Source organism: Acomys minous (assembly GCF_964271855.1).
Source record: "Acomys minous genome assembly, chromosome: 5".
NCBI lineage: Eukaryota > Metazoa > Chordata > Mammalia > Rodentia > Muridae > Acomys > Acomys minous.
Genome location: NC_140494.1, coordinates 117,254,837 through 117,278,994, shown reverse-complemented (window position 1 = coordinate 117,278,994; position 24,158 = coordinate 117,254,837). Strand labels below are relative to the sequence as shown.

General features: G+C 55.7%; 1 protein-coding gene across 2 annotated transcripts; it reads right to left on the bottom strand.

Annotated features, from left to right (window-relative positions):
- Window positions 1-1,107: 1,107 nt before the first annotated feature.
- On the bottom strand, window positions 1,108-23,413 carry SEMA7A (semaphorin 7A (JohnMiltonHagen blood group)). Of its 2 annotated transcripts, none has more exons than XM_084781671.1 (14): window positions 23,177-23,413; window positions 10,114-10,256; window positions 9,576-9,617; window positions 9,153-9,245; window positions 8,863-8,950; window positions 8,598-8,708; window positions 7,775-7,914; window positions 7,057-7,241; window positions 6,149-6,257; window positions 5,837-6,035; window positions 2,981-3,108; window positions 2,640-2,794; window positions 2,419-2,480; window positions 1,108-2,094 (listed from the first exon to the last, which is right to left on the bottom strand). In XM_084781671.1, the coding sequence occupies exons 1-14, from the start codon at window positions 23,352-23,354 to the stop codon at window positions 1,736-1,738; spliced, it is 1,992 nt and encodes a 663-aa protein (XP_084637797.1). In that variant the 5' UTR covers window positions 23,355-23,413; the 3' UTR covers window positions 1,108-1,735. The 2 variants fall into 2 exon arrangements, with proteins under 2 accessions (XP_084637797.1, XP_084637798.1); XM_084781672.1 differs by lacking the exon at window positions 23,177-23,413 and adding an exon at window positions 23,037-23,054.
- Window positions 23,414-24,158: the final 745 nt, after the last annotated feature.

Here is a 24,158-nt window from a genome sequence, read left to right as displayed (position 1 = left end):
CTCTCTCCAACAGGGGATGTTCAAGACAGAGACAGACTGGCATACAGCCTCCTCTCTCCCAGTCCCCTCTCCTTTCCTAGCAGCCTGGCCAAGAGCAAACAACCATTCCTTGGTCCTATCCAGGCACCACCAGCCTCCTGCACACACCCTCTTATTACCATACCCTAGTGGTCCTCATTGGTCAGTTTTGCCTCTCAGAATGACCCTGGCCAGGCCTCCCAGGGGAAGCAAAGACTCCGAGAAGGTAAGGGGTTCAAATAGGTGTGGGATGGGAGGGGCTGCAGGCTCAAGGTTTGCTGTTTAAAGCCCTTTTTCCTGCCCCTCTCTAGCTGAGGTCCTGCCTGCCAGCAGGATCACTAGGGAAAACTGAGACAGTGATGTTCACATAGGCAGGAGGTACCAAGTGCCAAACGGCAGTCCCGCTCAGCACTGCAGGCATGCAAGACAGGAAACAGGCACAGGTAAATAAATAGCTTGTTTATTAGTAATATGTTACATTATTAAAGTGCATTGAGAAGAGATAAGAGGCGGAAGCTGGAAGGGCCCCCGGCCCCAGGCCCTGCCCCAGACACAGCTGGAGAAGGGTCAGCTCTCAGCTGAAATCCATGGACTGGGGGCAGGGAGGCCCACTTGGAGGGCTCGGCCTGGGCCATCTCCACGGGAATTTTCACAGTTTAGCCTAAGTTAGGACATGTCCTGAGCTGAAGGTGGGAGGCTAGGAGCATGGAAGCACAGCCCCTGGGGAAGGGGGCTGAGGGGAAGGGAGGAGACTCCCCCTGCCCCCCAACCCCCAATGCCAAGGGCAGAGTCCTGGAACCTCCCCCCTGTGGACCCGGCTCCTCCTTCAAAATGACCGCGGCCAATCTACCCTAGGGCTCAGTTTTCTTCTTCGCTCTCCCCTGTCTCCCTCACCCGCCCCTCCCATAATCACCCCACAATGGAGGCTCATGCCCTCAGACTGGGTTCCCAGGGCAGAGCCAGCTCATGCCACTCTCTTCAAACCCATGCCTGCCCCTGGACTCTGATCCCATCCCAGGGAGCCCCAGCCTGGGATCAGTCCCGCCCACCCCTCTCCCAGCCCCTCCCTCGACCCGCCCCACCCCCCCCCAGCATGTAATTTTGGTATTTCATACAGATGCAGTCAGAAGTAGCTATACATGAAATGAGCCTAACATAAAAATAGAGCTTTTTCCGCCCTTCCGTCCGGGAAAGCAAACATCCTTCAATAAACATGCAAGGCGCTGTCCGGTGGGACCCGGGCTGTGAGGGAGGTGCAGAGGAGCAGCCGGGACCTGTAGGGACACCCAGCAGTGGGGCAGGAAAAGGAAGCTCAACCCCTAGGTCCAGAGATGGGGTCCCAGCTCCCCTTCCCAAAGCCCCACTGCCGGGCCGCGGGGCTCTCAGGCTAGGCGCATCACCGCACGAAGTCAAGTGTGAGGAGATTTCGGAAAAAAAAAAATGTTCTCGAGAAGATACAGTCTTGAGTCGCTAGTGGCATGGCCCAGCTTCACAGTCGGTGCCTTCATTTCGCAGTCCCTCACTGTCGCCACCCCACCTGGGCCCCAGCAGCCGCCTGCGGCTGGACATCTCCAGGCCCTTTGTCCCCCACTGGATTATTCAGTTCCCCTGGAAGAACCAGTGGACAGGAAGCTCCCGGGCCGGCCGGCTGGGTGTGACATCTTTCTAGTACTCCTGGGCTACAGAGACCTGGGGGTGCACCCAGCTCCTAGAAGCCCTAGTGAACCAGCAGGCCAAGTATGAGTGTGGGCAGGACCACCAGCCAGGAGGTGGCCAGGATGCGGGCACGGCCCATTAGCTGTTCCGCTAGGGCTCGGTCCTCAGGCAGTAGCTCCCAGTGCTGAGCCTCACGGAGGTAGGAGCCCTCTTGGGCCTCGCACCGGTAGTGGCCGTACTGACGGGCTGTGAGGTTCTCGATGAACAGGATACAGCTAGGGCTTTGGTGGCCTGGCTCACAGCTCTGTTCCACATTCTCCTCGTGGCGCCATAAATAGGTGGCATGGCGGGACTCCATGGGGCAGGTCAGGTAGTACCGAGAGTTCCGGGCCAGGGAAACCTTCTGCACTGGGGCCTCATCTGAGAAAGTAAGAGGCAGGCATGAGGAGGGAGCAAGGGCACCTTGGGAGCCTCTGAGGTGCCTGTACATGAGGCTTCTGGAGCAAAGCTTCTAAAGGAACATGGTAGAGAGGGGGTGTGGAGCCTGGCTCCCCCCCTCCCCCTTATATTCTCCCACATCCCTAGCTCTCTCAAAAGCACCCTACATCGTGAGAGTTCCCTCAGCAGGGTATGGTCCGGGGGCCTCAGGTCAAAGCCATGCCTTCTGCAGCTCAAGGGTAACTGAGGCATAGCTGTGCTTCCTTCATCTGTCTGGGGCCCCGGGGCCAGGGCTGAACGAGATACCTGGTTTTGGGTTGGGACACTCTTTGTGTGGCTCAGCTGGATTAATAGACTGCAGCACTGATCTGGAAGTAGGACGGGCAAACATCAGCAGGTGGGAGGCTGCAGCCCAGCACCCCACCGATCCCCACAGGACCCCCAGAAAGAGCCTCTGGCAGCCCCTTCAGGGCCTCCTCATTCTCAGGTCTGCCCTCCCTCGGGCCAAAGGGGTTTATCCGATGTACCGTTGAGCGCTGTAGATAGACACGCAGCGGTCCTGGTCCCAGCCGCAGTAAGGATCTCGGGACATGAGGCAGCCATGGCAGCCTCCGCTGTAGACCTCACACATGTCCAGGGGTACCTGGCTCACTTCCCACTGGGAGCTCACATAGAGCTTCCGCTGAATGGAAAGAGAGCAAGACTGGGTCAGACCAGAGCCCTCCACTGAGCTCTCAACTCTTGAGGAAGGGATCCTGCCGCCTTGTTAGTCCTCGAGGGGGCATGCAAACCTCAAACAAAGTCGCCCTCTCCTCTGGCAGCTGTCTGGGTGGTCCCAGGAGTGCAGAGTAGGGTGGGGAGAGCTCACCCGGTCAGCATCCAGGGATATGGCCTGGATGGCAGCTGCACGGTGGAAAGGCTGGATCTCCATGATGTTGAAGACAAAGCTGTGTTCCTGGTCCCCCGATTCCACCACTTTGTGAACAGTGCCCCTGTCTGTGGGGAGTGAGCAGAGGGGAGGGGGGGGGAGGGGAAGGCGAGTCAATAGACACAAGCCCACCTCAGACAGACAGCCTTCTTCAGGGCTACCAGGAAAAGACACTGGCTGGGGAGGGTTCAGGAGTCATGGCTCAGGCGAGTGTCACAGGACTGCGGTAGGGTAGGAGGACAGCTGACTGAGACAGAACAGAGAGCCCAAGGGCAGCCTGGAAGTTTCCAAGGCTGATCCCAAAAGGCCAACCCCTCAACGAGTGCCCCCAATATGCCAAAGGCTTATAGGCAGCTGCGAAATTAAAAAGCAAGCCTCACATTGCCTTGGTTACCCCCTTCCCTCCTCTGCCCTTTGAGGTAGGCGTTATCTCCCTTACTTTGCAGATAAGGCAGGGAGGTGCAGAAAAGCTACGCAGTTTGCTCAAGGTCACACAGATGGTGAACAGCAGGGAACAAATTGGAACCCAGACAGGTCAGAAACCCACCTCTGCTCTTTTTAAAAAACAAACAAACAAACAACTAGCCTGCATCCTAGGTACCTAGGGGATATATTGTTTTTAATTGTTTATTTTAGGAATCATTTTAGGTTTTCAGAATGGTGGCAGTGATAATAGTGTAGAGAGTCCTTGTCTAGCCTTCTCCCAATTTCCCCATCTGAAAAAAATCTTACATAACCAGAGTAAATTTGTCACAACTAAGCAACTGACACCAGTGTGTTCCTATTCACTCAACTAAGACTTCATTTGGGTTTCTCGGGTTTTTCCACTGATGTCCTTCTTTTGTTCCCAGAGCCAATCCAGGATTCCACGTGGCACGTAGTCTTAAGGGATATTTTAATTTCTGTAAAATCTTAGATCTGAAAAGAACCTTAGATTCCACATGAGGACTCCCAAGGTCAAATAACCAGACTGTCTGCTACAGCAGCTCTCTCTCTCCATTGGCACCCGTTGGGGACAAATGGGTATCCTAACCCTGGCCCTGCTAATCCCACCTCAACTGCTGTCCCAGTTTCTAGAATAGCCTTTCCCGTCTCTCCTTCTATCTCCATTTCCCAGGGCATCATCTGCCCCAAAAAAGCAGTCAGGTGACGCCTACCTAAGACAGTTCCTCTAGGCTCAGTATTCCGACCCATAGGCTTTGAGATGCGGTCAAAGACTACTTGGACCTTGGATCTCAACACAGCCCCTGCCCTGATCCCAGACACACAGACACAGACGATACAAACAAACAGACCCACAGCCGGCCCCCACTGTGAGAGCTTCCCCATTCTCTGTTGAGAGCCTAGAGAACTCTTTATCTTCATCTGGCCCCAATATTTCTAAATGCTGCAGGCTCTAAACTGGTGTTTCTCCCGTGGGCCACAGCAAAGCTAACAGACTTCCTCCGGAATCCCCAAGTGTGCTTGTAGCCCAGACGTGTGGGAAGGGAGTAGCAGGGCTCCCTGTCCTGCATTGTGAGACCTCCCTTCCCTTGTCCCCAGTGTCCTGTGGGAAATTCCTCTCCTTGAGTTTTCCAGGGTCCAAACAATGACCCTAGGACTCTAGCTTCCAACCAGGCCAACATGGCCAAGGAAGGCCCAAAGTGAAGCAGCAACAGGAAGCCGCGAGGGAGAACGAACAATTGAGGGGTAAGGCCTGGGCCCTGATGTATGGTCCCAGAGGATTAGGGTCCTTTCAAGTCTCCAGGAAGGCCTCTGGCCAGGCCCACAGTGGTCGCCAAGGCTATTTTCAGGACACCACCCCCTCTGTGACTGAGACTCGGGATGAGGAGGTAGACACAAACTGAGCTCAGAGGTACCAAGGCTTTCTAGAATGCATGGGGCATCTCTAGGGCATTCACTCTGCCTCCATCAGGGAAGCCCCTCCAGGAAAGAAAGGCGACAGGCTGTCTCAGGCCTCCAGGAGACTTTACCATCTGCAACTCCCTCTTTACACGGAATCAAATTCTTTGCACCCTACCAGCTTTTCAAGTGCTTTCTCTCACCTGCATAAGCCTAAGGTCTAATGGGAGGCCCACAGTTCTTATTCTGCATGGCAGAGGCTCCAGGAGGCCCACTGTCCCCCCCGTCCCCCCCCTCCGACACACACATACCACCCCAGCAGCTTTCCTATACCTTCTCCATTGAGTGAGACATCTGGACCAAAGCTCCACCTGGTTTTGCCTACTCACTGCACTTCTCTCAACTTAGGATGCTTTCCTTTTTCCGTCTGCCTCACCTCCTCCAGGAAGCCCCGCCTTCCCTACCTGATCGTCCACAGCTCCACATACTAACAGCTCTATCCACTCAATTCTCCATCTACACCCAAAAGCCCAAGAGAACATCACCTACGTGGTTCTTCTGTTTTGTTTTTTGTTTTTCAAGTCAGGTTTTCTCTGTGCCGCCTTGGCTGTTCTAGACTCGCTTTGTAGGCCAAGCTGGCCTCGAACTCACAGCGATCTGCCTGTCTCTGCCTCCCTGAGCGATAGGATTAAAGGTGTGCACCACCACACCCAGCTACCTACACGGTTCTTTATCTCTTCCATGTCTGTTGTTTTGCTTTGTTTTCTGAAACAGGGTCTCACTCACTAGCCTTGGTTGGTCTAGAACTTGCTACATAGACCAAGCTGGCCTTGAACTCACAGAGCTCTGCCTGCCCTTGCCTCTTGAGTCGTGAGATTAAAGGCATGAGCCAGGCTCATATCAATTTTTTTTTTTTACAAAGTCAAGTCAGGGAGTTCTGGAATAGCCCATTACCTGTGGTTAGATAAAGCACATGGAAGGTCTCTCCATTGCTGGCTTGCATGCGGTGGACGACCACTTTCTGGTAATGGTACTTAGAGTGGAACAATGGTGTCTTCAGCGGCCCCATGGGCTCCACCCTCTGTGCCACCTCTGGGTGACTATCAGCTACCTGGAAGGTTTCCGTGGGTATGGGTTGCTTTTTGGGGAGGCACTGGGAAAGAGAATAAGAGTAGGTCCAGTGATGACTGGAAGGCTCAAAGCAAAAGTACCGAAACAAAGACCCCAGGAAGGGCTGGGTCTGGGCATGGCTGGTCAACGGCTCACCATGCCAGGTCGAGGGTTGGGGAGGCCCATGTGGTAGCCCTTGAGTGAGGAGGTACGGAAGACTTTGTCAATGTCACCAAGCGAGTACACGCAGACAGCTGAGTAGTTCCTGCAGGGATATACAAAGCACCTCAGTCAGGGGCCAGGGATGCACGCACCTCCACTCACCCTGGCCAGCCCCATGCCAAACAGGGCACAAGCACAGCCCTCTGCCTGCAAGCTCGGCAGGCTAGCATATAGCTGGCACAGGAACCAGCGCCTAGCATATCAAACAAGGTTGAAACAGGGGAGGAACAGAGGGAGGGAGGTTAGATCAACTAAGTTCTCTCCACTAAAACCACAATCTTGGGTTCTGTTACAGCATCACTGAGTTAAGAGGCCACCTGTTCTACCCGACCAAAAGAAAGAGGAACCCTCTCACGGGCTGAGTCAGTCTCTGGCCCCTCCAGTCACAGGCTGCAGAGTGCGAAGCCTTGGGGGGCCCCCGACCTTCATGTGGCCCCACGCACACACTCACGCACACACCCATGCACACACGCAAGCACTGACGCTGTCGGAGCAGGGTCTTTCTCCACCCCCAACATTTGTCTGCTTTGTTTTCAATCAATGAAAGTGATTAAGAGTGTGAATTATCAGGCAGTGTTTGAGCAGGTGTGATCGCACCCAGCACCCCAGGAGAGGCTCCTCAGCCTTTCCCAGGCCTAAATATCAGCTTTGGGCACACCTATGGCAGGACACGTAGGCAGAAATGTGCACAAGGCCCAAGACACACATCACGTGTATAGAGGCAAAATCACAACAGTACACACACCACGTTGCCAGCCGCCGCCGTCGCCACCCCACACAACTAGTTAACAACTCAAGCGCTGTATCTGCAGTCTCTGCTAACGTCATTAACTAGTCCTCACCAGGGGTTGGAGAAAACACCATAGACCCTGGTGTCCCTCCACTGGCCACTGGGGTCAGGGAGCAGGAAGACATCCTGCAGCCGATTGAAGTTCCTGTTAGTGGCCGCGTCACTGCACACCAGCATGGCTTTCAGGAAGGTGTTCCACTTGGAGACAGACAACGAACTCTCACCACCCTGGTCTCCCTGGAAGGGCAGAAGGCAGAAGAAGCCCCTCAGCACCTGCCTGGGCTGCTTGACACACCAGAGGCACCTGCTGCCGGGCATGCCAGCACCCAGGCTACTGAGGAGCAGGGCAAGTAATGGTCGGGCCGGAAATCTGTGGAGACTCACACAAGCTTTCAGGTAGCCTAGTCTGGCCACACTGGGGCCCTGCAGATGAACATTCTGGGCCCACCATAGCAGACAGGATCAGACAGACATTCATGTGCTACTTTCACCTATGCACACTGTACACAAACACACAATATAGCAAATCCACACAAATGCAACCCAGGTAAATACACAGGTACTTATGCACTCACATGGTTGCACGTCTAATATGCACACAAGCAGAACTACATTTACTCACAGGCACATGATAGTCTGTGCGTACACATTCCCACAGTTTCGTGCACATACAAACACACACACACACACACACACACACACACACACACACACACACTCCTATTGCCACACTCTCACTCACCCAGCCACCCCTCACATATCTGGCTCACCCTGCACAACTGGGCCACTCGGGACACATTGAGCGGAGCCTCGGGGTTCTTGTCAGGATTGTCCTCCCGGAAGAAGTAGTAGATCTTATCATCATAGGCTTGGTCTTGGTGCACCATGGTGGCCTTGATGAACTGTGGGTCTGCCAGGAACAATGGTGACAGAGTTTGAGGCCAGAAACCTGTGTGAGGTACCCACTCAACCTTGCACACCTCTCCCAAATTCTACATATACATACATTCATACATACATACATACACACATACATACATACATACAAATGTACACACACACACACATACATACATACATACATACATACACACACACATACATACATACATACATACACTCAGAACAGCACTTAAGCCCCATGGGGCCCTCAGCTCTAAAGCAATACCCCACACCTGTTATGTCCTCCTCTACAAAGATGTCATGGGCCCAAGAGCAATGACTTCATGCCTGGGGATTGCAGGAAAGTCCCTGGAGTGCCCATGTCACTTCTCCCTAATCAACAGAGCCTTAATGAGGAAGATGGGGCCATCTGCCCCACATGGACTCATGAGGAAGATGAACTTCGGCTCTCTGGGCCTCATGCTTGGTCTCAGCTTCCTCCGTGTTTGTTCCCAAAGCAATTCAGACCCATCTGGCCTCCACACTTTTTCTCTGTGATCCATCCTCTCTCACAACTCAAAACGCCTCCATGCTGACTGTTCAGGTTTGTGCCTTTCAGGAAGTCTTCCCGGGATACGTCAGGAGACTATCTGCCACCCTGGGCACTCACACCCCTTGGTTCACCCTCAACCCAACCAGAATCGGACTCACTCTGCATGACAGTATCGCTTGTGTACAGTTCACTCTCGCCCCGGATGCGGCGGAACCGAGGGATCTTCCCATTGTACTCCTGCTTCCGGATTGTAGAGTACACTTCATCCCCTGGGATGGGAGGGGGAGCATGTGGGTAAGAACAGTAACTCCTATAAATCCTTCCCCAGGCTCAGGCGCCTCCGAACAAAGGGGCAACCCTCCTACCCCAAGCCTGGTGCAGCAACACCCCACCCCCAGGGCCCCTGCTGCAATGCTGTTCTACCTTCAAACAGAACCAGGGAGTTCTCATCCGGGCTAAAGGGGGCATAGCCTTTCATCTCACCAAGCGACACCACCACACTGTCATTCACCTGGAAGAGATCAGAGGTGCAGATGGCCATATGACCACCAGCCATGGTGGGGGGTGGGGGGTGGGGTTAGGGAGCAGTTTCTCGGCCAGGAAACTGTTCTCCAAGAGATTTTGCTCAAGGTGATGCTGGTCTCCTGGCCCTAAGGGGCTGACATCTACCCAGGAAATAAGGACATGCTCAGGCACATGGGAAGGATTCTCACCAATTTCCAGCAGCTGGGCTTCCGGGCATTGGTGCCACAGACCAGCAACCCGTTACCCTGCCTCTCTAGAAGAGTGATGTAATTCTCACAGTCCTGTGTGGGGAAGGAGAGAGTTAGGTGTGTGGAGAGTCCCTGACAGGCCCAGCAGACACTAAGACCCTCCCTCCGTCTTAGGACAGAAGACTTCCAAAAGGGCTGAGCACAGACAGAAGTCACCCAGGGCAGGGCAGCTGACTCTATCCCCCTGTGAACAAGGCCTATGTCTCCCCCTCTGACTAGGGGCCCTAAGGCTGGTCCGAACCTCCCCCAGTAAGTCTGGAGACCATAGGGCAAAGCCATGCCCCCTCTCTTCCTTGACTCTGGGATCTTCTTCCTCTTCCCCAAGGGGCCCCTCCGTTCTCTACGGTCCCTCCGTCCACTCACCTGTTTGTTCTGACAGGACCCCTTTGTGGAACCAATGTTCACCTGGAGGAGGGAGAGAAGCATTAATCCTTCTTCCAGAGGTGAAACGGCTCTGAAATGCTGCCCACACAGCCTCAGGGCAAACTCTGGACGAGACTATTATTCTCGTCTTCCAGAGAAGTAATTGGGCCTTGGAGAGGGTAAGCAGATTTCCCAAGGTCACATAGGCTCTCTGTCTGGTACCAGGAGCAGAGCCTAGCAATCGCAAAAGGCAGGTTGTGGGTTCTGGGATCCAGCGTCCTAACCTGGCTCCCCCACATCAGCACTACCTGCCTGGATGTGTGCGTTAGCTCCCAGTTTTTCTACTCATAGCCTGACTCCCTTACTCCAATGTGGACTACCCGAGGAAGCCTCCCCCAGGAAGCGTGTGTGAAGTTACAGAGGTAGAAGGACATGTGCAGAAAGATGGGTCAGCTCCCTCACACTCCCAAAGGCTCTTCACTAGGACCAGAGGACAGGGAAGAGGAAAGCAAAGGGGAGGGCAGAGGCCCAAGCTCACCGTGCGCACAGAGGCGTTCTTGCCCTCGGGGAAGTTGAAGCGGTAGACCTTGCCACGTCCGCCCACCCACACAGAGAAGCTGCCCGGCTCATGGAAGAGGACGGTGTGTGGCTCAGGCTGGCCAAAGTCCACATGGTCCTGCCCTGTGCAGCAGGAAGGAGAAAAACACTCTGAGCAAGAGGACCCTTCAGCTCCCACAGGCATACTAGACCATGCTGGCTAACTAATGCTCCAAGCTCGAGGCGGTAAAGGCTCAGACACAAAGGTCTGGTTTAGGTGGGCCTGAGAAGAAAAGAATGGTCCCTTCTCGGCAATGTGTGTGGTCTCAGAGTAAGGGGCATTTTAGGGACCCTAGAGAAAATAGTCCCCTTTCCTAAACATACACATCCTCCTGAGGGGCTGGACAGGGATGAGAAGACCATCAGCTCTGTACCGTGCAGGAATCTGCAGTTACCTCCATCTCACTCAGTCTCTCCAAAAGCAGACTGCAGGGCTTCTAAGCGCCCTGCTTAGAGTTCCTATCCCTGGGCAACCATTTTATTCACAACTCCAAATCTTCCTTTGAGAAGTTGTCTCCAACCCCCCTGTGGCTTACCCCAGGCCCTTGGTGGGCACCATTTCAGAGCCGAAACAAGTCCTAACATCCGCTCCTTCCTATTATACAGTTGGGGAAACAGGTCAAGGAACAGACAACCCAAGTACACATGAAATCAGGTGGGGGGGGGGGCAGGCCCCAAATCAGCACCCCGCTTCTGTCTCCAAAGCTAACCTCTACCCTGGTTTCACCCACCCAGAGGCCAGCTCCTTCCGGGACTCAGGATCAGTTCTCTGTCCCAGCAGCTATGGGACAAGGGGACAGTCACCAAGCACAACCTACGTTTCTGATTGAGTGGAACAGCTGACCAGGGCAGTTTTGCCCAAAAAAGAAACTGTCTGCAGCCACCGCCTCCAGGGAGAAACTGTCTCATCTCTAGTGACACTGTTGAGGTTGTCCTGGCTGCAGGACTAAATTACCAGGACGGGATGGCCTGTGGCTATGCCCTTAGCAATCAGCCACAGCCACTGTCCCCTCACCTCTCATTAGCCTGGGCCTCACCCCGGAACCTAGGCTGACCACTGTTTTTTGTTTTGTTTTGTTTTGTTTTTCATCTGCAGCAAACTTTGGGACAGCCAGTTTGGTAGTGACACCCAAACAGGACATGACCCAGTCCAGGCAAAAACAAACCTGCCAGTTCCTCAAGGGCTGCCCTAAATCCTTCTTGCTGTTACTTAAGCCAGTCCTACTGATCCTGCATCCATCAGAGGAAAGGAACAGCAAGAGCATACCGTGTCTGAATCACCCCCCCCCCCATCCTCTTTCCTAAACACACATTTCTCCACAGCCAAGTGACCCCAGGCAGACAGTGGGAGTAACTCAACTTCTGCATCTCTGCAGTGGTCTGGCTCACTATGTAGAGGAGGAGACCGAGGCCCTCTGGGGGACAAGCCTGGCCCAAGGTCACGCCAGCAAGCTGGACAGATTTGTTTCATCCAGACAGTATCAGTTCTCAAGAACATTCCTGGGGATGCGAGCCTGGCTGGCTAGAATGAAGTGCTGAGTGGGCTGCCCCTCTGACTGACCTGGCTCTCCTGGGGCACATCAAAAACAGCCTGACCCAGCAGAGGGGGTAGGAAGGGGAGGTCAGGCACCCTACCTACCTCTCACGCCTTCTACCCCAAAGCTGCCTCTCATTAGATGGGCAGGACAGGGGCTGAGAGCCCAGCTCTATGCTACTTTCTGGGTAGAGGGGTTTAATGGTGGCAGGTCGTGAGCACTGTCCTCTAGCTCTCTTCCAGCTGGGATAAAACTGTAAAGCAGGCAGGCGACGCTGGGTCTTTCTGACTCATGAGCTCTTCTCCTATTACCCATAGCCTAAGCAGCAACCTGAGCAGTGAGTCCATGTCCAGGTTCCAGGAAGTACAGCTTCCCTCTCACTTCCTTAACTATCCAGTCTCTCCAGTCACGGAGCCAGGGAAAGGATGCTGGACTATTGAGACCCACAGCCCCAAAGCCAAGGAAAAGAAGCACTCACAGGCAGTGCGGGCCACTTCCACCAGACTCCTTAGCTCCCAAGCACCTGTATCAAGGTCATATCCCCAGGCCTCAGAGGAGGGGCAGGCAAGGCTAAGGTACAAATCAACTTAAGGGGGGGGAAAGGCACCTGAAGGGACCATGGAGGGAGGTTTTTGTCTGGAGGTAGCCGGACTGTCAAAGAGCAGTCCTGAAAGAGTCAAGTCTGAGTGGGGAGGCACCAAGGACAAAGTCTGAGGGGGACACTTGGCTCTCCTCAGAAGTATAGGTATGAGGAACCCATACCACAGAAAGCTCACTAAGCAGATGGTCCCAGGAGGGAGCCCCGGGCTGCTCCCAGAAAACCCTCAGAAGCTATGAAGGGCAGGGGAGGGTGCCAGCAGCTGAACAGGCAATAGATACAACCAGGGCAGTGCTCCCTTGATCTGCAAGCCTGTTCCCCCCAAAAGCCTGGGCAAGGTCAGCATGGGGGGGGAAGGCATGGGCTGGTGGCCCCATTCTGCAGAACAAACAGGAGCTTAGGACCAGCCCTCCCATGACCCTTAGGTTCCTGCCCCTCCCAGATCTGTGCCTGGTGATGTGTTATGAACTAGGGGGAGGAAGGGGATGGCACCAGCTCAGCCCCAGGACAAGACCTTGGCCCATTCTCCACCCCGGCCCCAGCCCAGGCTCCCGCACTGCCCGAGGCCCTCAAAGGGCCTGATTGTGCCCAGGAAGTGTCAGAGCAGCAGTTCCATGAATACATGAAAGAAAGCTTTGTTCAGGTCAGCAGGAGCGGGGGCTGGGGGCGCTGGGCAGGAGGGCTGCCTGGAAGTGAAGGCAGAAGCAAGCTCTAATGGCCAGGATCACCTCAGAGAGAGTTGGAGCAGGAGAAGGGATGGATTTAAGGCCCTGCTTAGGCAGGGGCTGAGCAAACTGGAGTCTACCTTTAAAAGATCTAGGCTAAGTTTTTACTTCCCTAAACACTTTTGTTTTTGCTGTCTTGTGAATCCAAAGAGATGGGGAGGCAGATTTAAAAAAAAAAAAAAAAAAAGCTAGACTGGCCAGGAATGAGGAAAAGAATGTGTGAGCAGAGGAAACAGCATGAACAAAGAAGGGGGTGCTAACTCTATGGTGCTGAGGCCAAAGGCTGCAACCTGACAGAGAATTAATGAAAGAGGAATGCAGAAGGTTAAGTCTTAGTGGTGGGGCAAGGGAGGTACAGCTAGCCCAAGGACATACTGACCCACTGCCCATCAGTTTCTTCTGCTGCCTGCTACCGAGGAGCAGGACCGGGGCTAGGACTGTCTCCCATCCTCTGGCAGTCCCTCACCTCCCACCTCCCGGCAACCCCTGCTTCCCTTCCATCCTGTGTGTCTAAAAGGAGCACCGTCTGGCACGGCGGCGTCTCCCCCCTCACTCCCCGGCCTGACGCATTAGTGGCTGACTAAGTGGTAGCTAAAAGCTCCCAGAATAACCAGGGGTTCGGACAGGGGAGGGGGCTCGAGGCACACAGAGAGGACATGGCCTCAAGGCAAGCTAGGCACAAGAGAGGCCACCCCCATCCCATGTGATTCAGAGCCAACCATGGCTCTCCTGAGCAGAGCAAGAACATCCCTAGGCTGTCCCATACCTAGCTGATCCACGGTCCCTGAGACCCCATCTCCTCACAGTATAGGGTTTACAAGACCTAGCCACAGTCCTGGCCAGACTGGGAATACAGACTGGGGGCAGTGGCCCCACGAAGAAACGGCACCCCTGCCAGGTTGCAGGGGGGATTCTGTTGCAGGGGGGGGGTGGTAGCTGGGGGTGGGTGGGGGGAATCAGGCTTGATTCCTTTTGGGAGCCACTTTCCCATCACTGTCCCAACAGCCAGCTGTCTATAGGAAGTAGGGATGTTTTCTTTGGGAAACCAGTAGGTTTTCTCAAAGCAGGGCCTGCCTAACGAAGGACCTGGCCTCCCCTCATTCACTCTGGATCCTGTTGCCATCTGGTCCTGTCCTTCTCCGTAGCCTGGATGCTTGTGAAAGAAGAGAGCAGGCTGGGAAGGGTGGAGTGAGGGTTACTGTCTGCCAAAGGAACAACAAGGGCTGGTCCTTGACCCACTGAACCCATCCATCGGCCCCGAATGCCAACCTCCAAAAGCCCTTGGAAAGTGGGCAGAGAATGGCAAGAATGTGGGCATCCCAGTAGGAAATGCCCGAGTCAAGTCGCCAAGGAGCAGAGGCCTGGCCAGCAACAGACTGGGGACCCCGCCATATCCAGCAGGGGCCGCCTCCCACACTTGTATGCCATTTTGCATTCAAGGGCCCACTCACACCCCTGCCTGACCGTGCACTGGCCGCATGGAGCTATGTAGTTAGCCTGCAGTCTCTCTACCCTTTGGAATCTCGCTGGACACACATCAGGGTGGGTACGCAAACAGCCACCAACGTGGGAGAGGAGAGGGAGGCCACGGCTGTGCCTCCAGCCCAAGGGCAACACCCAAGGGAGGCTCACAGACTTGGGTACCCATCATGCCACTGAATCTCTCCAAAACTACCCTCAGGACTTCTTTGAGAGACTGATGTGGGGAAGAAAAAAAACAACAACAAAAAACTGTCTTCTCAAGTTCCCATTTCTCTGCATCCCCCTCTTCTTAACCCTCCCTCCCTTACTCCAGAGGTGCGGAGTCACTAACTTAAAAAATGAAGGGAATCTCCCATCTACCTCCCAGGTAGGGCCCTGATCTCCCAAGGGCCTTTAGTAACCCAGACGCATGACTAATGGAGCTATGGTTGCTGTACAGGGTGGTGAAGAGAAACCCCGCCCACCAGCGGCCGACACACACAGACAGCCATTTCATTGGCTCTGTCTCTGATACGGCCATTTGGAAATGGCCCCAACCTGGTACTAGGAGCAGATTCCGGCTACTATCGGGGTCCTGGTAACACCTGTGCAGGGCTGGGTTCTGACAGCCAACAGACAGGTGCGGCGTCAACACAGGTGGCAAGGCCCTACTGTGGTAGTCACCCTCGTGACGACGTCATCTACTCTCATTATCAGCAATCTACCTACGCCCACTGCCAAGTTCAGCCACGGGAGGGAGGGGACGATAGCTCAGGTGTTGTTGATTCAGCCCTGGCTCTAAGAAGCCTTCCACTTCCTTTGGCAGCATCCAGGCTGTTTGTGAGAGCTAGGGCAGGGTAGTTGCTTCCCCTTCTGATGCTGGTAGGGATGGGGGCTTGCAGGATGGGTTTTATGACCCATCATTATTCCAGGAACAAACACGAAGCAGCATTCGAGATTTAAGTTCAGGGGCTGTCCTGGGGGGTAGGGGGGGAGCCGAAATGTGAGTCTATGTATGCCGCAGAAGCCAGAGGCAGCTCCCTGAAAGCAGAGCGAGACAGTGAGAGCGGCATCCTCACTCGCCTGCACTGAGCTCGTCCAACAAATCCCCACTACCCCGCAAAGAAGACGAGGTGAAGGCCTGCATGCCCATTTTACAGAGAGGAAAACGAAGGCCCTTCCAACCCACCAAGGGCTGAGATCGCTCGCCTATGTCACTGTGACCAGAGGATCAGAGGGTTTGGCTGCTGGACAAAGTAGCTGGGACAAAGTTCTGATGAGAAGAAGTACATTTTGGGAGAGCTGAAATGAGCAGGATTCAAGGGCTCAGGTAAAGATGGAAGGCGGCCATGGAGCGCAGTTGGAGTCGGGAGGTGGATGTCAGCTCAATCCCAGGAAAGGCAGGAAGCCCAGCGTCTAAAGCCCTAAAGGTCAGCTAATAGCTACTTCAAAGCAGAGAACGCACAAAAGTAGCGTCTTCTCTTGGGTTCAGAGCCAGGGCAGGAGTAGCAAGAGGGCAGGGGATGACCAACTCAGCCCAGTAGGGAGGGGGACAGGTGGAACACTGTGGTGAAACAGAAGGTTCCCAGCCATGGCGTTAGCCTGGACCAGCAGGGGACACAGCGTGAGGGCAGCCAGCCAGCACAACCTGTGAAAGCAGGGTCTTGGGGTGCCAGAACTGTGTTCCATGAGAATCCAGAGATGCTACAGCAGGAGGAGGAAAAGAGAGGAAGAGGATGGCAACAGGGAGAGCAGCCCTAAGCCCAGCTCTTCAGAAACACTATCCATCTGCCAGTGGTTTTTTAGCACTATTAGCTCGACAAATCACTAAGCTCATAGGATGCCTGGTCTCTTATTATCTCTGGTTAACAGAGAATCTGTGTGAGGCACAGAGAGGCTAAGCAACTTATCCAGAGTCACACAGCTGGGTGTCCAGCAGAGCAGAGGCTGACACTTAGTTAGACTAACCCTGAAACCTGAGTGAATTCTACTGTACTCCGAGGATGGACTTTCAGGGACTTCCTGGGCAGCCCCTTCTATACAGCTGAGGAGACCAAAGCCAAGCTGAGGGAAGCTTGAAGCCCAGGCAAAGGCTACTTGCCATCAAATGCCTGACCTCTACTAGTGACACCTTGTCTAGTGTGTATGAGTGAGCATGAGTGTGCAGGTGCAGGTGGGGCAGGAATCTGCACTGTATCACCTGCATCTTAAATGCTAGCCAGTATGACTAATTGTAAAGATGAGTCTATGGGTTCTCTGTCCATAATAGGAAGCTGTGGGGCAGGGAATGCATGCCAGCCCTCCTTACTATGTACTCCCCCAGGTTCCCAGCCAGCCAGCACTCACCGTCACACCCATCCTCTCTGCCCTGGCTCTAAGCTCAGGAACTCACCACAGCTCCCAGCTGTCCATCCCAGCAAGGCCCAACTCCCCAAAGCAGGGCAGTCAGGGCTCACCTGACTCTGAGCATCCCCTTATGCCTAGCTCCAATCTGCACACACCCCAGTGCTCACTGCCCCATTCTTTCTCTGCTGCATGCTGCATGCTGCATGCTGCATGTGGAATCCCACCTGCCCTTGAACATCTGGCTTAAATCCCGACTCCAGGAAGTGTTCCAGGCTGCTCCAGGCCTCACTGCCCTGCCCCATCCTTTCCTGACTGTGTTCCATCCACTACCTGCCACACACACTCTCTCTTCTCTCAGATCACACAGTCTGGTGGGGTTTCGCCAGAGATGTGGGGTTGTGAAGGACGGCCCTTCCTCCATCGTTAGGGCTAGGCAAGATAGGGTGATTCAGCCAGTGGGAAGGGACAGCCTCCTCTTTAGAGGAAGGAGAGATCTTAGAAGAAGGCATCTATGGAGTGCAGTGCTTATCATGGTGACCTCACTTGCCATGCTAAGCCACGGCAGCGGCTATACCTCACCCTGTGTCCTTACCCGTAGCTCACTCTTTCTCCTCCCGGAGCCTGGGTTATCTCACACCATTCTTCTGTCACAGCCTTGGCTGTGCTGACTTCCCAGGGGCCCCTTTTCCATCACAGCCATGGGCCCTGCCTCTTAGTCACTAACGGCCCCCTTGGGACAAGCACGGGGCTTCTCCTGCTTTGCCTCTCCCAGGAGCTGGATCCAGGTGCAGGCAGGGGTCAAGGGCTGGCTGCCCTCTATGATGAGGGTCCCCAGGATGCTGGCCCAAAGCCCGGGGTCTTGATTAGAAGCAGGGGTACAGGAGGCTCCGCAGGATCAGCCTAATCCCCCAGGCTGTTGTGGTGGTTAAACCCAGATTAGCCTGAGCCATGACACAGAGCAACCTGCCCCCCTGAGACTCAAGCTCTGCGCCACAAAGGCCAGACGTGAGGTGTACAGAGCCGGGTCCAACCAGAGGGTCTAAAGAGAGTGTGGTCTTCGTGGGTGTGGACAGGAACTCTCTGGGCTCAGTTAAAAAGGGCCAAGGAAGTAACAGGCTTTAGAAGCCCTAGACCCAGAAAAGCGTGAAAGTAGACAGGACACTGGGAAGAGGCAGAGAGCGGGGCTACCAGAAAGCTCAGGGCAGAAAGACACAACACTGACTCCAGCTCTGCCTATTTTGCCAGTGATCTTGAGCCAGTTCTGCTATGCCTGGGCCTTTGTTTCCCCATCTGGGGCTGGTGTGGTTGGCCCCGCTTCTCTTCTCACACCAAGCTCTGTGCCATCAGGCTGGGTAAGCTGAGGCCATCTCAGAAGGTTCTTCAGTGGAACTGAGAAAGAACTGACATGGAGGAGGAGGGGGTTGAGGAGGAGGAGGGTGGGTAGGGTACAGAGAGAATGCCCTGGGGAGCAACGGGTGCCGGGAAGGAAGGAGAGAAGGGCCATGAGGTAACCACCAGGCTCTGGGGAGGCACCAGCTCTGGCTGTGTGTTCTGGGTAGAATACTCAGTAAAGTGTTCACAGAAGGACGGAGGGACTTTGAGGAGAGCAGAGTACCATTTACACATGAGACAGGGAGCCCTGCTGGACGTGGGCGAAAGGGCTTGGAGAACCTTCTCCCATGGTAGGGCAGCAACTTGGGACCAGGGCTGGCTGAGGAAGGTAGAAGCCTCTGGCCTCTATGAGCCAGGGCCATGGTCCTTTACTTTCCTCTTCCTCTCCGTTTCACTGATGGCTAGACAGTCATACACCTGGCAGCCACCAGTCTTTCTTGCAAGGCCTAGGCAGATCAAGAGGCCCTCTCTCTTATCCCAGAAGAGGAGAAAGGCTCCTTGGGTGGCCAAAAAAAGGAAACTACAAAAAGCAGAAGCCTTTTGGTTCCGAGCCAGCTGCTAGCAGGACGTGGGGAAGTGTGGTCAGGCTCTTATGACACAGCCACACTAAATGGGGTACACACGAGGGGTGCAGAATGACTGCTGAAGCCGGGATGTCAGCTAGGACTCTGGCAGCTGACTCTAGGGTCATCCGTTCTCATGACTGCCCCCTGCAGGCTGAGCCTCACAGCCCACCTGGCCTGGTACTCCTCAAAGAGTGCAGAGAACCTCACATTCGACCCAGAACGGAAGCTGGTCAGAGGAATCGTGCCTGCCCTGTCCGCAATACAGGGCTTGGATACAAGGGGTTTCTTCTGCCGTAGAGAGCATGCAGAGAAAGGGTATGGCAGGCCTCCTGCCGGAAGAATCCTCCTCGCTGCTCATGCAGTGACAAGTGGCCCAGCTCAGATGTCATCTCCTTCAAGAAACCTTGCTGACGCTAGGTGTGGGGATGCACATGCCTTTAGTCCCAGCACTAGAGGAAGAGACGGATAGATTTCTGTGAGTTCAAGGCCAGACTAGACTACATAGCCAAGTTCCAGGTCAGCCAGGGCTACACAGTGTGAGAGTAGGGGTGGGGGTGGGGGGTGGGGGAGACAGAGAGAGACAGAGAGACCCCCTTGCTGGACCCCTGGCCAAAACTTACTCAACACTGTCAAGCGGGTGCTTTGGGCTGTCCCTTCCTCAACCGGCCAATTCCTGCCTCTGTCATCTCGGCCTTGCCATCTGATCCCGGAAGCCCGCCAACTAGGCAGACTTCTTCAGCCCCGACGTTGCCCTCTGTGGCAGGTCTTGTCGCATACCTCCAGGGCACGCACAGGTTTATCTGCTCGGTCTCCTTAGCTCCGAGGACACTAAGTCACTTAGTTTCTCTGCTGGACCCTCAAGTCTAGAACCAGCACAAAACTGGACTCGGAAGGCCCCTGTTGAGTGTGTGTCCACAGCCACGAGGTCGTAAGCCAGCAGGCCATTCCCTCCAACTGATCCCTGACTTTCAGCCCATGGTAGGAAGGAGAAGAAGGACACAGCACTCAAGGATTCCCCCAACTGCCCGGGGTTTCGGTCACTTGACACCAAGATCTGAACTGGCCACCGCAGTGTCCGCTCTGCCCTCCTTGACCTAAGGAAAAGGGAAATCGGGAGCCATCGTGGTCCAGCAGTTAATGAGACACTACATCCCACCTATTTCTACCCAAGCTGTCAAGAGTCAACTTGGATCTGAGCCCCACCCCAACACCTGCTCTCAGAACTGCTCCGCACGGAGCCATCACAGAACTTAACAGAGAGCTTCTGGGGACCATCACCAGCAGCCCTTCCAGTCTAGGAAACCCCCTTTCCTCTTGAGGATTGCTCCCCCCCTTCCCCAGTTCTGCAGAAGGTTCACCTTGAAGGTGATGAATTCATCTAAATTCCCAAGGGGGCAGGGATTTCCACTGGAAATGCTGATGCTTGGGGAGCCCCAGCTGTGACCTCATCCCCTGGAGGAGGTGACAGCAACCCCCCTAACCCTGGGGAGCAGCCCCTTAATGGCTACCTAGTAGCTCCCAAGTCAACAATAACATCCTGTTTTTAATTGGGCCAGAGGGGGAAGAACCAGCTGGGCAGGTAGAGAATGGAGACCGGACTGTTTCCCTTCCGTGGACAGGCGGGCTAACTCGGACACCGGGGTCAGGTCAGCCACGGGCTTCTCCTTCTCCTCCGACTGTTGGTGGAGCTGGGGAGGAGTACACGGCACACACAAGCATGCCACCCTCTTGCCACACTATGCCCTCACCTGCCATCCACTGTCTCCCACCCCTGCTCGAAGGAAGATCAGAGACACACATTTCCAGGTGTTAGAGATGCTCTGTGGGGACCACATCCCGTGCTCTTCCTGCTCTGGCAACCTCTGAGAGTCAAGCTAGGTGCAGAGCTGAGGATAGCCAGCAGTCTGCGATGGAACGCCCTTCTCCCTGGCCCTCGATGTCCTGCACCAGACCCTCATCTGATAGCAATGGCAGCCACTCTCTTAACAAGTGCAGTCTGGGACCCTCTCAGGGTCCCTTCCTTTCATCTTTCCCTAAGGCTTGCGGCGAGGGGGGGGGGGTCCAAGCAAAGAAAACAAAGGCATTTCTATACCTATCCCAGTCCCTATCCTGTCTTAACCCAAAACTAAAATCTAAATCGATGGCTTGTAGAGAAACGTATGCAGGGCTACCGCCGTCTCTAGTCCAGTCAACCCTGAAGGTTGCTGTGCCCATCCATCCCTAGTAGACAGGGCTCTAGGTTTCTTGCAAAGCCTGAGAGGGTCTCTCTCTGTCTCTCTCTCTCTCTCTGCCTGGGTTGGCCCTATCCAAACTCCCTTCTACCCGACTGCCATGTGTTACCCCATAGGAGACAAGAGGCAGCTGTCAGCCGGGCACACCATCACCAGCTGGTGGCCCTGGAGGGTGGGGGGGGGGGGCAGGTGAATGGCAGGCCATGTCTGGTCAGTGGGGCACCTGGCACTTGTGAAGGAGACTGCAGACTGTCCTTGGACAAGATTGGTGAGTGTCTGGTGGATCCCAGCCAGAGGGGGTCAATAGTACATTACCAGTGTGGTCACAGCAGTGAAGTGCAGGCAAGGGAAGCGGGCACAGGGATGGCCTGGAAGCTTGAAAAGTGGGTAAGAGGGCTGAAAGCAGCTTTAAATAGCCTCAGGGTAAGTCAGGACTAAGTGCCAGGGATGGAAAGGTACGCATTAAGTGCTAACAAGTGGGTGTGCATTAAGAATGTGGTGGGAGGTCAAGGAAGGATTTGGGGGTGGGGGGTGGGGTCAAATGAAAGGAGTTTGAAATACATGGGAGATTCCAGAACACTCAGACATAACCATTTGTCTCCTCTGGAGTACTCATGCGCTATGCTGTCCAAGACACAAGGGGAGGGAGGCAAGGTAAAAAGCTGGCAGGGTAGGACAGAGAAAGGCTGAAGTGTATGCAACTGTGGGGTGTGCGGGTGTCCACCATAAATGGGAGGTCCTGAACCCCAGCTAAGCTGTTCCTTTTCCACCAGGTACACCGCTGGCTGGGTGGCAGAGTTGGAGACCAGAGCACTTGGTTTACTGTTGGAGAACCATCTAAATCCTCCTCCTCCTCCGCTCCCTCACCCTGGACCAGGAAAGATCCAGGGTCAGATCAGAGGCCCCTCCTGCACAGTGAGTGGCCCACACTGCTCAGTGACCTTGGGCAAGTCACATTCTCTCAGCTGCTGCAGCAGTTCGGGCCACTCATTGTATGTGGGCTCTTCTCCCCCCCTCTGCTAAGAATACCTGCCCCAGATAATGCTCAGACTTCCGCAATCCCTGAAAACTGCCAAAGCATCAAAGGGTTCCCAGTAGGGACAGATAGGACCAGTAGCCCCCGGCCCCTGGAGTGAGTCCCCCAACACTACTAGGGGAGGGGCTGCAGAGATGCCAAATTTGGGTACAGAGCTGAGTTTGCCTGGGGGCGGGGAGGCATTTGTGTGCAATGCAGGGGAGGGGAGCTCTGTCCCTAGCGGCAGAAAGCCTCCAACCCCAACCTAGCCAGCTTTCTGTCCCACCGTACATGGGTCTAAACTGAGATGCCCCAGGGAAAAGACTCGAGTCCCTCAGGTTCTCATATTCACCCCAGCCCTAAGGCTGCACACCTCTCCCCAGAAACGCCGCTTGGGGGTCCCAATGGCCTCGCCCCACCCAATGGGCACTGTCCCCCCCTCCCTGTGCTAGTGCCGATTTGTGGTGACAACTGCCACGTGCGGGTAAGGGGGGAGCGGCTGGTCCCAGTATTACGGAGACAGCGCCCAGGTGCCCGGGGCCCCTGCACCGCACCTCGTCCCGGATCGCCGCAGGGTGCCCACCCCCTTGCATGGCCCGCGCTCCGGGCCGGGGCGGGGGCGGGGGCAGGCGGCGGGGTCTTTGTTCCCGCAGCCCGAGCGCGGCGGCGGCGGCAATGGGTCCGCGCCCCCTTCACCAACCCAGACTGAGCCCCGCGTGCCAGCAGAGCCCGCAGCTTGCAAGGAGGCGGTCGGGGTGAGGAAGGTGGCCAGGGGAAAGAAGGGTCCTGCACAGTAGACCCCATGGCGGAGGGCCAAAGAGCCTCGGCGAGGCAGGGGCCCGCAGCCTCCCCCCTGCGCCCCGGTGCTGCGGCTCCGGCTGCGCCGTTGGACTTGGAGCGCCACTTAGCCGGGCCCGGGCCCCAGCCGCTCGCTCGCATGCTGCAGCGCTCCAACCCACTCCGGCGTGACAGTACGCACACTCACATACACTCACCCGGACCCACACGCTCCCTTCGGGGCCGGCCTGAGACCCGCAGAGCTGCGCACACGCACTCTCTCCGGGTGCCGCACACTCCGCACCCGCCCCGCACAGCGTCCGATCCCGCGCCCCGCCGGCCGCGCGGCGCCGCCTACCTTTCCAGACGGCGGAGATGCGGGGTCCGCTCCTCGAGTGGCCTTGGGCGGAGGCGGCGGCCACCCAGAACAGCAGCAGCAGCCGCAGCCGCAGCGGGAGCCCGAACCGAGCCGGCAGGCTGAGGACACGGGCGCGCGGTGCGCTGGGGGCGGCACGTCCGGGAGGAGGAGGCGTCATCCCGCAGCCCCGGAGCGACAGCGGCAAGCAGCCGAGACTGAGCCAGCGCCCGGCCGCAGGCAGAACCTAGCGCCAGGAGGCGGAGTCAAATGCCTGACCCCACCCACCCCTCCCCCTCGCCCCTCGCAGCCTTTTCTAGCTTTGCCGGTGGCCCCTAGCTTGTGTGGTGACCGCTGCTAGGAGAACCTTCGCCACCCGCTCGCCGGCAACTCCACCGGGAGAACCCAGCTGCAAAGAAGACAGACTTGTGATCTGTCGGGAGGGGCAGGCCCCATCCCTCCTCTGGGCTTCGGTTCCACTTCCCTCGCCCCAGTGGAGGGAAAGGCCTAGGTAAGCGGTAAGGACCTCTCAGCGCAAGGATGAGTCTTAACACCGGACAGCCCCGTTGCAGCCTGCTAAGTGGCTTCTAGTCAGAGAGCCTTTCTCAGAGAATGGGCTTGCCGGAGTGGGACCCAGCTCTCTGCTGGAACAAGATGCTCTCCTCTGTGGAGGAGAGAGAAGAGGTCGGTGGTGTGTGGGGTGCCCACGATGCCCCACTATTTGCTCTGCCTGAGGGAACACTGGGAATTTTTCATCTTGGCCTGGCTCCCTCCTCTCCCTCTCCTCTCTCCTTCCTTCCCCAGCCTTCTGGGCCGCCTCCCCCCAGCCAGCTGGTGTATGCTCAGAAAATCCAAACTCATTTCCATGTGAGCTGAGGGGGATATAATTAGGAAGGCCCCTTCCCCAAGAAGAAAGTGAGGGGGACATCCTGCATGCCCAAGATTCGCAGTCGCAGTCGGGAAGGCAAGGTCAGACCCATTGAAG

Bases quoted from the DNA above. Each gene is read 5' to 3' on its own strand.
- SEMA7A (XM_084781671.1), bottom strand. From the start codon at position 23,354: ATGACGCCTCCTCCTCCCGGACGTGCCGCCCCCAGCGCACCGCGCGCC. The intron at 8,951-9,152 runs GTGAGAATCCTT...GATCTCTTCCAG, and splicing joins AGCCCAGCTGCTGGAAATTG to GTGAATGACAGTGTGGTGGT. The intron at 2,481-2,639 runs GTACATCGGATA...TCCTACTTCCAG, and splicing joins TCTATCTACAGCGCTCAACG to ATCAGTGCTGCAGTCTATTA.